The following is a 14,464-nucleotide window of genomic DNA, read 5'->3' as shown; positions in this document are numbered from 1 at the left end:
AAGCTCACCATCTGGCAATGGGACTGGCCTCAATATCTGTCAATTAGCAATATCTCCCTATCTAGTAATAATGGGATCAGTTTCAGCATCAGCCAATTAACTCAGACCCCTATCTTGCAATGGAACCTGTGTCATTGCCAATGAGTTAAGTTACACCATTTGACAATGGGACAGTCCCACCCTCAAGCAACGAGCCAAGTCTCAACATCTGCCAATGGAATGAGTCACATAATCACACAGTGAGTGGAAGGGAAGCAGAGAACAAGGAAGGTTGGGTAGGGGAGAATGCAGAGGAAGAAAAGAATCACATCATTGATTAATTTCACTTAAATTAATCTGGAAATGACAGGCAGGGCATTGAATGGACATTTGTTCTTCATAACCCAATAAATTAAAAGTTAAAATAAATAAAGGGCAGCTCGTCTCCTTCACTTTACTGATGATGAGCTTGTATAATGGGATTACGTGAGGCTGAAATGTGTTTGCCCAGAGGCTGAGCTATAATTTGATCAGAACCCTGATCCACTCTGAACGTTCTCCTTAAAGCAGGCTGCTGTTCGGATTCCTGCTTCAGTCGAGGTTCCCAGCCATGAGGGATACTCAGTGCTGGCGGAGCATGAGGCTACGGGAGACTCTCTCCATCTACATGACCACACTGCTGATCATCGTGGTAATCCTGGTGTTGTCGTTCAACCCCATTACCCCCAGACAGAGTCCTTTCCCCTACCAAGTACCCTTGGATCCTCAGGGACTGGCAAAGCTGGCCTGGAACATCAGCTATTCCCAGGAAGCCGTGTATTTTTGCCTCTTGATCAGGGAGCTGAAGTTTGGGATGCTGTTTGGGATGTCAGACCGAGGAGACATTAGGAATGCAGACCTGGCCATCCTGTGGAGTGACGGCCAAAACTCCTATTTCGGGGTAAGTCAGGGATAAACTGACTCAAAGCCAGCAGCTGCTGCACTCTAAAGCAACACACTCAAATTCAAGAGAGCTGCTGATTTCTATGTTCACTCCAACTGTAGCTGGTCAGTGATTGCATAGTTAGACAACGTCTGGTTTCAGATGCTTATACTCACTAAGTACACACAATATACAAATAGTGCTACTTGGCACATACTATGCATACACACACACATATATGCAATATACACATACATCCTGAACACCCAAGAACTGCATGCACAGGTGCCATGTAAATGCTACCTCTGTCCTCGCATAGCACTGAAACAAGCAGTTTATACAAACATTTACACACACTCTCAGACACATGCGAACAACAGCTTGGATTAATTCTAATTTTAATTCTAAAATGTGCCATTTGATGCAGGTGCAGGATCAGCACAGTCCGATATCAGAGAGGGAGAGGAGAGATCAGTCCCACTTCATCACCAACTGGATTATATTAAAATAAATGGAAATTAAAGTAAGGTATCTCTCTGCAGAAGGTCCCCCTGTGGGGAAATGTGTCGGTGTCCTTATTTGATCTTAATTCCTTTCCTGTTGTATTAGGATGCCTGGACTGATGAAGAGGCACAGATTCACTTGGACACACAGCAGGATTACCAGTTGATTGATGCTCACCAATCTAACCAAGGATTTTACCTCACCTTCAAGAGACTCTTCAACACCTGTGACAAAAGAGACTATGTCATTGAGGTAAGTGGTGTCTTTGATCTCTGTGAAGTCAAGTTGCTAAACACTGGATGATGTTTTGAATGGTAAAATAACTTTTGTTTTGACCAGATATGAGGAAAAGTTGATCCCTTTAATGTTTAGGGATAAACCTGAGTTTTGATGGAGCATATTGTACAACATCTCCTTTGAAGCAAAAGGCACCTCGAATGTGGCCTGGTCACTTTCCTGTCTGTTTTACATTGTACTGTGTTATGGTCATGTTCCTGTAACAGGCAGGGGAGAAATCCATACAGAAATATTTTTTTCTCTTTGAACAATGATTGGGGAGTGGGCCCATTCATTCTGATGTTCGCCTGATCTGGCTGAGAACAGTGTGTATGCAACTGTGTCCAACTGATTATCCTCTCCCTTCTAGGGAGGAACAGTCCACCTGCTGTACGGATTCCTTGAGCGGCCAGTGGCATCCGTGGAAACAATAGACCTGAGGTCAGTGGCCAGGGGCATACAGAGGGTGCAGCTCCTGAAACCCGACATCCACACCCCTGCACTGCCCTCAGATGTTAAAGTGTTAGAAGTCCTTGCCCCCAATGTCACAATTCCTGACCAGGAAACAACCTACTGGTGCCACATCAGCCATCTGCCTGGCAACTTTCCCACACATCATATCGTCATGGTAGGTATTGTGTGAATGACAAATGGACCCAAGTGTTGATACATGGAGCATGTGTTGATTAATGGCCAGCTGGCTGGTGAATATGGTTAGGGTTAGTGGTGGAGAGTTGGTAAACTTACTCAATGGTTAGTGAATAATATGGAGGAACTGCAAGATGATGAATGGAAATATGCATTGGTGAGTGGAGCCACAAGATGGTTGTGTCCTCCTCACAACTTGTTAACTCACTTTGTATCATCGGTACACTCAATCCCTTCATCCAAGTCATTAATATAGACTATATTCTGGCTCCAGCAATGATCCTTGAGATTACTCATTGCTAATCCAAAAATAATTATCCTGACTCTGTTTTCTACTAGTTAGCCATTCTCCTGTCCATGCCAATATATTTCCCCCATGCCTGTGCATTTTTGTGTAGTAACCTTTTATTTGGAAACTTATCTCCTTCCAGAAATCCAAATATATTACATCTACTTGTTCCCCTTCATCCAACCTGTTTGTGACATCCTCAAAGGACTGTTGCAAATTTGACAAATACTATTTCCCTTTCATTAAGCCACATTGATTGTCTTATGATTCTCTAAATGTCCTGCTATTATATCCTGAATAATGGATTCCAGTACCTTCCCAAGGACAGATGTTGGGCCAACTGGCCAAAAATTTCCTGCTTTCTGTCTCCTTCCTTTCAAGTATCTTTGCATCCTTTTCAAACCATTTTCTATTTGGCCCCAGGAATATGCTGAGCTTCTATTACATTCCAAAATGTAGCAGTGATGTGGTCATAGAACATAGAACAGTACAGCACAAGAAAAGGCCCTTCAGCCCATAATGTCTGTGCTAAGCATGACGCCAAATTAACCTAATCCCTTCTGCCTGTACACGATCCATATCCCTCCATTCCCTGCATATTCATGTGCCTAACTAAAAGCCTGTTAAACACCACTACCGTATCTGCTTCCACTACCACTCCTGGCAGCATGTTCTAAGCATTTACCTCTTTCTGAGTAAAAAAAACTTGTCCCGCACATCCCTTTTAAACTTTCCCCCTCTTACCTTAAAGTTATGCCCTCTAGTATTCGATATTTCTACCCTGGGAAAAAGACTCTGACGGTCTACCCTATCTATGCCTCTCATAATTTTATAAATTTCCCTTGGGTCTTCCCTCAGCCTTCAATACTCCAGAGAAAACAGATTGTCCAACCTCTCGTTATTGCTAATACTCTCTAATCCAGGCAGCATTCTGGTAAACCTCTCCTGAACCCTCTCCAAAGCCTCCGCATCCTTCCTGGAATGGGGCGAACAGAACTGCACGCAATACTTCAAGTGCGGCCTAACCAAAGTTTTATTGACCTGCAGCGTGATCTGAGATCAAGCCCCACTTGAGGCAGGAGGTACAGAAGCCTGAAGTCCCACATCACCAGGGTCAAGAACAGCTACTTCTCTTCAACCATTCGGTTCTTGAACCAACTAGCAAAACCTAATCACCGCTACGGTTTAGCAATACGATGAACACTCTGATCACTTTGTACTAAAGTGGACTTTGTTTTCTTGTTCTAATTGTGCTTTTTTTTTGTAAAAATTATGTATAATTTATTTTAATTTATGTTTTTCTTGTGAATGCTGCTTATCTGATGCTATGTGCCTGTGATGCTGCTGCAAGTAAGTTTTTCATTGCACCTGTGCATACATGTACTTATGCATATGACAATAAACTTGACTTTGACTTAGCAAGATTTTCAGGTTGATGAGGAGAGCTTGAACCTCGATGAGGGTCTCATCACCCAATAAGAGTTGTGAATCCTTTCTCCCAGCTCCTACCCCTTCCACAGGGCTGTTTATGTCTCTCTGTTGTTTTCCATAATGTTGGGAGCACTTCCAATCTGACCACCAATTTTTTATCTTCTTTCCTGATGAGTACGAGCCAGTGATTTCAAAAGGCAATGAAGCCATCGTACATCACATGGAGGTATTCCAATGTGCACCGCAGTTTGACCAGATCCCAGCGTATAATGGGCCCTGCGACTCTAAGATGAAACCTGCAACGCTGAATTACTGCAGACACGTGCTGGCAGCGTGGGCGATGGGCGCTCAGGTGAGTGAAGATCCTGCGTAGTGTTGGGGAATGGGGGAGGTGTGGGGGAACAGGGGAGGTGAGTGAGTCTCCTGGACAAAGTGGTTAAAGGGTGTTCATGCGAGTCAGGGTGCTGTAGTCTGGGCAGTGGGGGAAATGAAGGCCCCATGTTGTGGTAAATTGAGTTAGAATCCAGATGGTTAGAGTACTGAGTGAAAGAGCCTGCACAGTGAGGTGATGAGGGTGTGAGAGAGGGTGTAACCTGCTGTGGAGGGAAATTGGGGAGGGAGTGTTGGTCTCACATAGTGTGGGAAATAGTGCTATGGAATCACAGAGCACGGAAACAGGCCATTTGGCCCACCATGTCCGTGCTGACCAGTGGGAATCCATCCATATTAATCCCATCTTCCAGTACTTGGCCCATTGCCTTCTCTGCCTAGGCGATTCAAGTGCTTGTCCAGACACTAAATGCTGTCAATGACTCTGCTTCCACCACTCTCTCAGGCAGTGTGCTCCAGGTACTCGCCACTCTCTGGGTGAAAAAGGACCCCCTGAGATCACCTCTAAATTTCTTACCCCCTTACTCTAAATCTAGTTTTATTCACCCCTTGTAAAGGGAAAATTTTGCTGCAGTCTACCCTATCCACACTCCTCATAATTTTATACACCTCAGTCATATCCCCTCCTTAACCTCCTCCATGACTGACCCAGCCTCTCCAGTCGCTCCTCCAAACTGAAACACTCCATCCCAGGCAATATCCATGAATCTCCTCTGCACCCTCTGTAGTGTTGTCATATCTTTCCTTTAGTGTAGGAATCAAAATTGCATGCAGCTCTCCAGCTGAAGCCTGACCAACATTTTGTAAAATTGAAACATAACCTCCCTGCTCTTGCTTCCAGCCCTATTAATAAAGGCCAGTATCCCAAATGCCTTCTTAACCACATTATCTACCTGTGCTGTCATCTTCAAGCATCTTTGGACTTGCATTCCAAGGTCCCTCTGTTCCTCAATAATCCTTGAGACCTTGCCATTCATGGCGTATCATTAGTGCCGCCAAAATTCAAGCAGAGGGAGCGTGAGATGCTGCCAGGTCCTCTAGGGGTGTGAGGTGAGTGTGAGCCCCTTAAAGCTTTAGCACCCAACACTGAGCTCACTCCAGCTGCAAAGAAGTCAACTCTTTATCCATTTTCCTTGAAAGCAAATCCTCAACAATAGGCTTACACCTGTTTAAATTCAATCACAGAGGGATCACACTATTGGCCTGACTGGTACCTATTGCTCATACCTGCTGCACAGAATGTTTGAATCAGCTGTTCTCACCAGGTTTGTATGTCCTGTCCAGGAGTGTTTGAGTCTACTGTACCCTCAGATTTAAATCATTTATATCTCCACTACTGTGACAACATAAGATCAAAAGAAATATAGAAGTAAGGGTAGGTGATATGGCCCCCTGATCATGAGCCAGCATTCAATGTAACTATGATTTACTGTGTCTCATCCACCCAATCCTCATACCTTCTGATTATCTTAATGTTCAAAAATCTACCTGTAGCAGCCTTGGATACATCCATGGTTTTCTGCGGATTTGAACTTTGACTGATAGGTTTCTGGTGATTGAGGAATCAAGAAATGTGGGATAGGGTGGGAAAATGGTGGAGCAGGACCAAAGGGCTGATTGGCCTCGTCGTGCTCCATTTCCTTATGACCCCTTATTCTGAGACTAGGCACCTAGTCTTAACCACACCACCAGAGGAACCCACCTCCTAGAATCTTGTACATCTGAATTCCCTGAGTGTGCAATGTTTCTGTCTCCTCTACTTCTCTGAATCTCCTCTGAAGAAATCTTTTAAGTGTTGAGAGGTGTTGCCCAGGGTCTCAGTACATTAGCTGTGTGTTACAGGTTCTTTTTGTAATTTTAGAAGTGAGATGATCTTTCAAGCTATAAAATCCAAGTCTCTCTGTCATTGCAGGCATTTTATTACCCAAAAGATGTCGGACTTCTCATTGGTGGAGAAAATTCCTCAAAATATTTGAGACTGGAAGTGCATTATCATAATCCTCTGAAACTCTCTGGTGCGTTTGAAATTACACTGTTGTCCACCTCACAAGTCACACCAATGAACCCGAGCGTGGGTGCTATTACGGATGTGTGAGTGTGCAAATGAGTGTATGTTTGTGTGTGTGGTGTGTGTCCAATGTTCACATAGTATGCATATGTGTCCCTGTGAGTATGTGTAAATGTGTGTGTGCGGCGTGTAGTTGTGAATGTGTACCTTTGGGATACAGCAGAGTGAATTTAAAATAAACTGATTAACGTCATCTTCAAGTCATGATATTTCAAGAACCTGCTGAAAGTTGAGTGATTTCACCATATTAACAAAGATAATTGTGAACTAATGATTCACCGGGTTGGAATTGTACCTGGTGTGATCTGGTCTCCTCATGGTCTATGTTCAGCCAGGGCGAACTTACAAGGAGAGACTCACTAACTAAGCTCACTACCACAGATAAATAAAGACTGACAGCAAGTAAGACGTTGGGGCCTAGCCAGGCAGCAATGTTGGGTTAGTGGGGTCTTTGAGTCAGACTATGAGCACAGAACCTGATTGGGGTGATCCGTTACAGCGCAGGGTTGGGAGGAAAGTCTCAAGCATGGATGCTCTGAGGTTGTGAATATCAGCAAGATTTTATAGGTCACCCAGTGTTTGTGCCTATTTTGGACATATATGTGCACGGCCATGAAAGCCCAGTGTAACAACCTGATTTAACACTAGTATAAACCTCTATGGCATTGGTTAGCCATAATGTAACACTATAGACTCTAACTAAGCCTAATTATAATCATGTATAATGTTGTTTATTCCCATATAACCTGGTTTAGCACAGGTGTAATCAGTTCAGTCAGATGTAACAGTATAATCCTGTGCAGCTTGTTTTAGTCCCAGTATAACCCTTGTTTTAGCTGCAGTGTAACCTTGGATATTATGGTTTAAACCCAAAGTTACCTAGTGTAGTCTGGTTTAATCCAGCACAATGATGTAATTAATATCTTGCATATGTAATACTGTTGTTAACCCAAACTTTTCCCAACTGAAGGACGGTTGGATCAGTCCGGGATTCGTCTGTTCTATACACCTACCTTAAGGAAGTTCAACGCAGGAATCATGGAACTGGGACTGGTGTACACACCCATTATGGCAATCCCACCGGGTGAAGCAAGCTTTGTGCTCAGTGGATACTGTACGGCAAAGTGTACTGAACATGTGAGCAAATTCATTGCAAAACAAACCAATCAAACAGCAACAAGGAATTGGAATTGGTTTATTATTGTCACTTGTACCAAAGTACAGTGAAAAACTTGTCTTGCATACCGTTCATACAGATCAATTCATTACACAGTGCATTGAGGTAGTACAAGGTAAAACAATACAGAATGCAGAGTAAAGTGTCACAGCTACAGAGAAAGTGCAGTGCAGGTAGACAATAAGGTGCAAGGTCATAATGAGGTAGATTGTGAGGTCAAGTATCTTATCATACTAGGGAACCATTCAATAGTCTTATAACAGTGGGATAGAAGCTGTCCTTGAGCCTGGTGGTATGTGCTTTCAGGCTTTTGTATCTCCTGTCTGATGAGAGATGGGAAAAGAGAGAATGATGCTGTAAGTGGCTTAATAAAAGGATTGGGGTGAGTTTGGACAGAGGCAGATTGAGGACTAGGTTGGGGGTGTGTTGGGGCAGAGTGTAGGAACAAAGATGTATCTGTCCTCCTCTTGCTTTCTCAAAGAGCAGCGTCCATTATTGAAGAGTAGGTCAGGAGTCAGTACAATGTCACCACCTTGTGCAATAGAGGGCATTCTATTATAGTTCTGACGTTAGTATGAAATCAGCCTATTGTAGCTCAAGGGTCAGTATGATATTGCTATTGCATGGTGTGTCAGGGGTTGGTAAAGTACTGTAGTATTGTAGTCAAATATTGGTAGGATGTTTATATATATGTATATATCAGTAATTAGTGCTGATTTCAATGCTTTTTTGATTGTAGACACTGCCTCAGTCTGGGATCCGGATCTTTGCCTCACAACTCCACACCCACCTTGCTGGCACAAAGGTGAAAACTGTCCTTGTCCAGGATGGGGTTGAGATGGACATTGTGAATGCTGATGGACATTACAGCACTCACTTTCAGGTATGGCTGATCGTGGGGCCGGAACCCACTCACAAATAACCTCACACAAGCACCTTGTATGTTTACCTACTGCATACAAAACCAGTTAGAAGCCATTCATCCCATTGAACCTATTCTACCCTTTAACTGAATTGTTTCTGATCTCAAGTTAATTTACTTTCTTGGTGCCATAATCTTTAACTGCCTTACCTAACAAAAAATAAGCCTCAGTCTTGAAAACTTCTATTAACCCAACATTCATCAGTCATTGCGAAAGGCAGTTCCAGATATCCACTAGCATTTGCATGAAGAAATGATTCCTGATAACACTCTTGCCTCTACCTCTGAAATTTGTGATATCCCCTTATTCTGCTCTCCCACTCCAGATGAATCAGGTTTTCCCATTCTTCCCATGAGCTCATTTAGCCAATTCAGACTCTTCATTAAGAACACCCTGTCATATCCAATCATTAGTCCTGATCCATTCTTCTTAGGTCCAAAGTGGACGATGTCATGGTTCCCCACTTTAACTTAAATTTGTCTCAGATTTTTTCTCTCAGTTAACCTGTTATTATTCTTCTGCAACATACTGTTCCCACATACCCTGTTTTCTGTGCCTCCTATCTGATTGTTGGATATACAGCCACCAATTTCTTATCGATATAAGGAAAAGATCCCCGAAAAGTACCAATTGTCACCTTCCACAGAAGAATATTCCTCGTATCCCAAATCTCTGTCTTTTACTTCCCAGCCCATGTCCAATGGTTACCTCGAATTTTATGTGCTTTTACTTTTTGCCAATAACCTCTTATGCAGGGCCATACTGAATATGTCCTGGAGCTGGTAAATGTTACGAAAGGTTATCCCAGTCAGTCATGGCCTTTGTTTAAACATGTCCGCATCATGGGGAACTAGAGAAAGGCTCAGATTACTTCACGTAGCTGCAATATAAATGAAACAATTAAATAAACTCAGATACACTTTGACAGGCACCATGAATCATAAAGACAAATGGTATGTAGAGTGAGTGACTCTTAAATACTCACCTCTGTTAACATTCATTTTTGTCATTTTTTTTATGTGATGTTTCTCATGGAAAAGAACAAATTGAGATTTTTTTTTTGGTCTTTATAGGAAATTCGTATGTTGCAGAAAGAGATCACTGTGCTACCCGTAAGTATCCCATTGAGCATGTGGATCACACCGTAGCAGCCTAACATTTTCCGAAAGAACAAGCCTAATCCTTACTTTATCCATTCACTAACCTAGTGCTTCACATGATCGTCAGCACACACCAGCTTAGTGAATTCCACAGTCACCAAACATGTGGCCTACACATCAACATAGTGCTTTATACAAACACCGACTGTTCCTAGTGCTTTTCACAAACAATAGTCTAATGCTTTGAAGAATTATTTTGACTTTGTCATTTGTTTGCAAGATGGGCTCATCCATGTGATTTTTCTGAACAGGGGGATGTTCTGATAACTTCCTGCACATACAACACTGAGGACCGAAGTCATGTGACTGTGGTAGGTATTTGAGTCCCAGAATATGAAATGGTTGGTCGTACTGAATTGCCCCTTGCTCTCAGCACTTCTAATATCAGCCAAAACAAGTATAGAAATGACTAAATAGAACAAGGGAGTGCAGTTATATGGGGATACTGGAGAAGCCAGGAATATTCTCCTTACAGCAGGGAATGTTGGAGGGATTCCATAGAATTGTTCAAAACATCAGGGCTATTGATAAGATAAATAAAGAGAAACAGGGTAAGGAGCGGAGAAAAGAAAATGCTTTCAAAGAAACAATGTGGGCACCAAGGGTTGAATAACCTCCTTCTGTGCCCCTTTCCACAAAAGCCAGGCTGTCACCTGATGTACGAATACTGAGAACACTCTGTTCTCCAACCCATGTTGCAAATCACTTTGGAAACCACAGTTGTACTTAGTGGTTGGGACTTGTAACTTGCATAAGATCATTATCACTTCCTGGTCACATCCTGATCCAGGTTCCTTTGCTGATCTGCCCTGGATGTCAGACTTCCTCCATCTGTCCTGTGGATCTTTAACGTTAATTCCATTCTCCATTCCCCTTCCTCGCTCCTGCCTGTCTGTAAATAAATATCTGGCACAGATCAATCCCACCTTCTAGCCTGTCCCAATTTCCATCTATTTGTTCCATGTTGCCGGCAACCACCTCCCCACACCCCAAATAAGATTCCTTTGGGCAATAACAGCCCCTATTAATTGCCTCTGTCTATATCACTGCATCCGAGCTAGCAACTATTCTTCATTGTGTGTCCCAACTAGGCACCAATTTCCCATTTGTCAAAGGATTTTCTATAAGCCAAGAGGTCAATATTATGTGTTTCTGGACAAGTGTAAACCCAAGGACAATGACAACCCACCCCACCCTTCCAAAACAGGGACCGAGTTATGGACAAGGAGAATGGTCTCTGCCTCTCGACCTGCCAGTCTTCTCGGTTGCTCTGGGGAGTGAGGTCAGGGAAGAGATCTCTTGGGTAGAATATCCCTCACTTTTCAGTGAACCTTGATCCAGAAATTGTGTGTGATGGGAAGTCTGCCTGCAGCATGATCCCAATCTTGTCAGGTCTGTGTACAAGAAGGGCAACAGGGCAGCATGCTGGATCTTGTTAAAGGGGAAGTAGGTAAAGAGGTCTGAGAGTGAGTGGAAAATTGGCAGTGTGGTGGATTGAAAGTCTGAAGCTCTCCAGGGGAACACTGTAATCATTATCAGATTCTGTGTGTACAGGGAGGATTCGGAATCAATGAAGAAATGTGTGTGAACTACGTGCACTATTACCCTCAGACACAGCTGGAGTTGTGCAAGAGTGTTGTGGATCTCAGCTACCTGCAGAAGTATTTCACCTTCATCAACAGGTAACGACAATCCACATTTACACAGAACGTTTATTTAAGGAAATCATCACAGCACTTTGTCCAGGATCAGAACCAGACCAAAAGTGACACCAAGCCAAGAAGGAAATACTACAAGAGGTAACCTATACTTGATCAGGAAGCTAGGTTTGAAGTACTTTGTTGGATGAGAAAGAGGTAGAAAAGTTGGTACAACTTTATAAAACAGGTCAGCATCAGAATCTGGTTTATTATCACTGTCTTATATGATGTGAAATTAGTTGTTTTGCAGCAGCAGTACAGTGCAAAGACAAAATTATTATAAATTACAAAATAAATAAATAGCGCGAAAAAAGGAATAATGAGGTGATGTTCATGGGTTCATGGACCATTCAGAAATCTGATGGCGGAGGGGAAGAAGCAGTTTCTTGATTAAGTGTGGGTCTTCAGGCTCCTGTACCTCTTCCCTGGTGGTAGTAACGAGAAGAGGACACGTCTTGAATGGTGAGGGTCCTTAGTGATGGATGCCGCCACCTTGAGGCACTGCCTCTTGAAGATGTCCTCGACGGTGGGAGCCCATGATGGAGCAAGCTCAACCCTCTGCAGCCGCTTTCGATCCTGTGTATTGGCGCCTCTGTACCAGGCAGTGATGCAACCAGCCAGAATGCTCTCCACTGTACATCTATAGAAATTTGTAAGAGTCTTTGGTGACATACCAAATCTCCTCAAACTCCTAATGGAGTAGAGCCGCTGGCGTGCCTTCTTTGTGACTGCATCAATGTGTTGGGCCCAGGATAGATCCTCCGGGATGTTGACAGCCAGGAACTTGAAGCTGGTCACCCTTTCCAACGCTGACCACTCGATGAAGACTGGTGTGTGTTCTCCTGACTTCCCCTTCCTGAAGTCCACAATCAGTTCCTAGGTCTTGCTGACGTTGATTGCGAGGTTGTTGTTGCAGCACCACTCAACCAGCTGATCTGTCTCACTCCTGTACACCTCCTCATCGACATCTGAGATTCTGCCAATAACAGTGGGGTCAGGGTAGGCCATAGTTGGAATATTGTGTACAATTCTGGACACAACACTCTGGGAAGGGAGTGATTGCTCTGGAGAGGGTGCAGTGGAGATTCAGCAGATGTTGCCTGGATTGAAACATTTCAGTTATAAGGAGAGACTGGATTGGCTGGGTTTGTACTCCATGGAGCAGAAGAGGTTGAGGGGCAACCTGATAGAGTTATACAAAATTATGGGGGCATAGATAGGGCAGGTAGTAAGAAATTTTACCCCATGGCAGCGGTGTCTGTGAGGGCATAGGTGAAGAGAAAGATTTCAGAAGAAATCTAAGGAAGAATTTTTCACCCAAAGGGTGGTTGAAAGCATGTGAACAAGCACTTGTATCACCAAGGTATAGAAGGCGATGTGAATGGGATTACTGTACACCGGTACTCCATGGTCAGCATAAACAAGGTGGGCCAAAGGGCCTATTTCTGTGCTGTATGTCTCTGGAGTTAAGGAAGGGGATTCTGGCACTGATTGTCCAGGCACGGACACCTGCAGATTTAGGAAGTAAAACAATCACCACAGATTGCCCTGCTCTTGTAGGCACAGTATTTATGTGGCTGGTTCTGATTGGCTTCTAGTCAGAAGTGACCTCCAGCATTGATGATGGGAGCTTCAATGATGGCGTTGAATGTTGTTGGAGGAGCTGGATGTTGATCAGACTCTCCCTTCTTGGAGACTGTGGCAGGGTGGCTCTGGTGTGGTCCGACCATTGATTCCCCGCTACTCGCTTCACTCCAACTTCCAGCTTCTCTCATAACTTGTCCCATCCACAAGTTCCTGTAGGTGAAGCCAACTCCTGTACACTCCTAGCAGTTCTGGTGTCAGGAAAGGGTTCAAAGTTCTCTGATGTAGAAATGACCAGTAACAGACCTTTTATCTGTTTGCCATCATTAAAGGATGGAAGATGATGGGATCTGTACCTGCCCCCAAGTGTCTGTAACACAGCAGTTCAACGCTGTGACCTGGAGCCCTTTCAGTCGCCAAGTACTGCGGGCTGTGTATGATTCTGCTCCCATCTCAGTGCATTGCAACAAGTCTTCTGCTGTGCGTTTCCCGGTGAGTAGAGAGACCATGTGTTCTAATCAGATGAAGGAGTGCACTCTGCAGGACTATGCTTCCAGTAACAGTGTTGGGCTATGATCCCTAGGTACTGTTAAGCCATATGGACATTTAAAGTACTTGTATTCACTTATGTACTTTACTGACAATGTCATAGTTGCCTGTTGGTGCCAGTATTTGAGAAAGTAGAGGTGAGTCACCAACCTGAATCACAGCAGTCTTTCTGGCAATGTTACTTCCACAGTGCAGCTGGATAGTTTCAACCACAGACTATGGAGCAGTGATTATAATTACAATTCAGGATAGTGTGTAACAGGGAGGTGAGCCAGTGCGTCGGGGTTGGGGACGTTTTGAGTGGAACTTCTTCACTGAGACATTTTCTAACCTCAGGGTGACTGGGACAAACAACCTCTCCCACAAGTGACCAGGGTGCTGCCAGAAACGCCAGATCGCTGTTGGAGAATGAGCCACTTGGAGCCCGGAGAACCCACAGTGGTCGATTTCTCTGCCAGAGAACCAGGACAGTGAGGCTCGGCCGTTTATTGGTTCCTCGCATTAGCCGTGATGTCACCAGATTGATTGGAAGCAGAAACTGGTGAAGGGAGTGTCTGGGGCAGTGACACAAAGCTGATAATTCCTAAAGTCTCACCTGCAAGGGTCTTGTTTGTAACAGTGTCCTGTGGCCTCTGTATGCTGCCTGTTGATTGAATCAGATTATAATTCACTTCCAATTAAACTACTAACTCTTTTCAATCAGCATCTGTGAGTTTTTATGAGTGATGAAGGTTCAGATCCTCCCTGAAACAACATCCAACAGTTATTCAATGTTCATACAGAAACATCTCTGCAGGATACCCACTCACCCTTAAGCCCCAACATCCCTATCCCCACCTTCCCATAGGTTTTCACCCTGCATCC

At 43.9% G+C, this 14,464-nt stretch overlaps 1 protein-coding gene across 1 annotated transcript; it reads left to right on the top strand.

Annotated features, from left to right (window-relative positions):
* The first annotated feature begins 616 nt into the window (after nt 1–616).
* dbh (dopamine beta-hydroxylase (dopamine beta-monooxygenase)) lies at nt 617–14,254 on the top strand. The gene is made up of 12 exons (XM_052037207.1): nt 617–919; nt 1,511–1,657; nt 2,052–2,309; nt 4,225–4,401; nt 6,352–6,454; nt 7,478–7,644; nt 8,424–8,567; nt 9,681–9,719; nt 10,019–10,078; nt 11,322–11,449; nt 13,384–13,543; nt 13,937–14,254. Exons 1-12 carry the CDS (start codon nt 617–619, stop codon nt 14,072–14,074), a joined length of 1,824 nt encoding a protein of 607 aa, XP_051893167.1. The 3' UTR covers nt 14,075–14,254.
* The last annotated feature ends 210 nt before the right edge of the window (nt 14,255–14,464 follow it).

Source organism: Pristis pectinata, chromosome 23, assembly GCF_009764475.1.
Source record: "Pristis pectinata isolate sPriPec2 chromosome 23, sPriPec2.1.pri, whole genome shotgun sequence".
NCBI lineage: Eukaryota > Metazoa > Chordata > Chondrichthyes > Rhinopristiformes > Pristidae > Pristis > Pristis pectinata.
Note: the sequence above shows the minus strand (reverse complement) of the source record. Positions and strands in the feature narration are given on the sequence as shown.

What these genes read in the sequence shown, in the direction of transcription:
- dbh (XM_052037207.1), top strand. Translation starts at nt 617, where the DNA reads ATGAGGCTACGGGAGACTCTCTCCATCTACATGACCACACTGCTGATC. An exon ending in CGGCAAAGTGTACTGAACAT is followed by an intron (nt 7,645 to 8,423) that starts GTGAGCAAATTC and finishes TTTTGATTGTAG; the next exon opens with ACACTGCCTCAGTCTGGGAT. An exon ending in AAGAGATCACTGTGCTACCC is followed by an intron (nt 9,720 to 10,018) that starts GTAAGTATCCCA and finishes TTTTCTGAACAG; the next exon opens with GGGGATGTTCTGATAACTTC.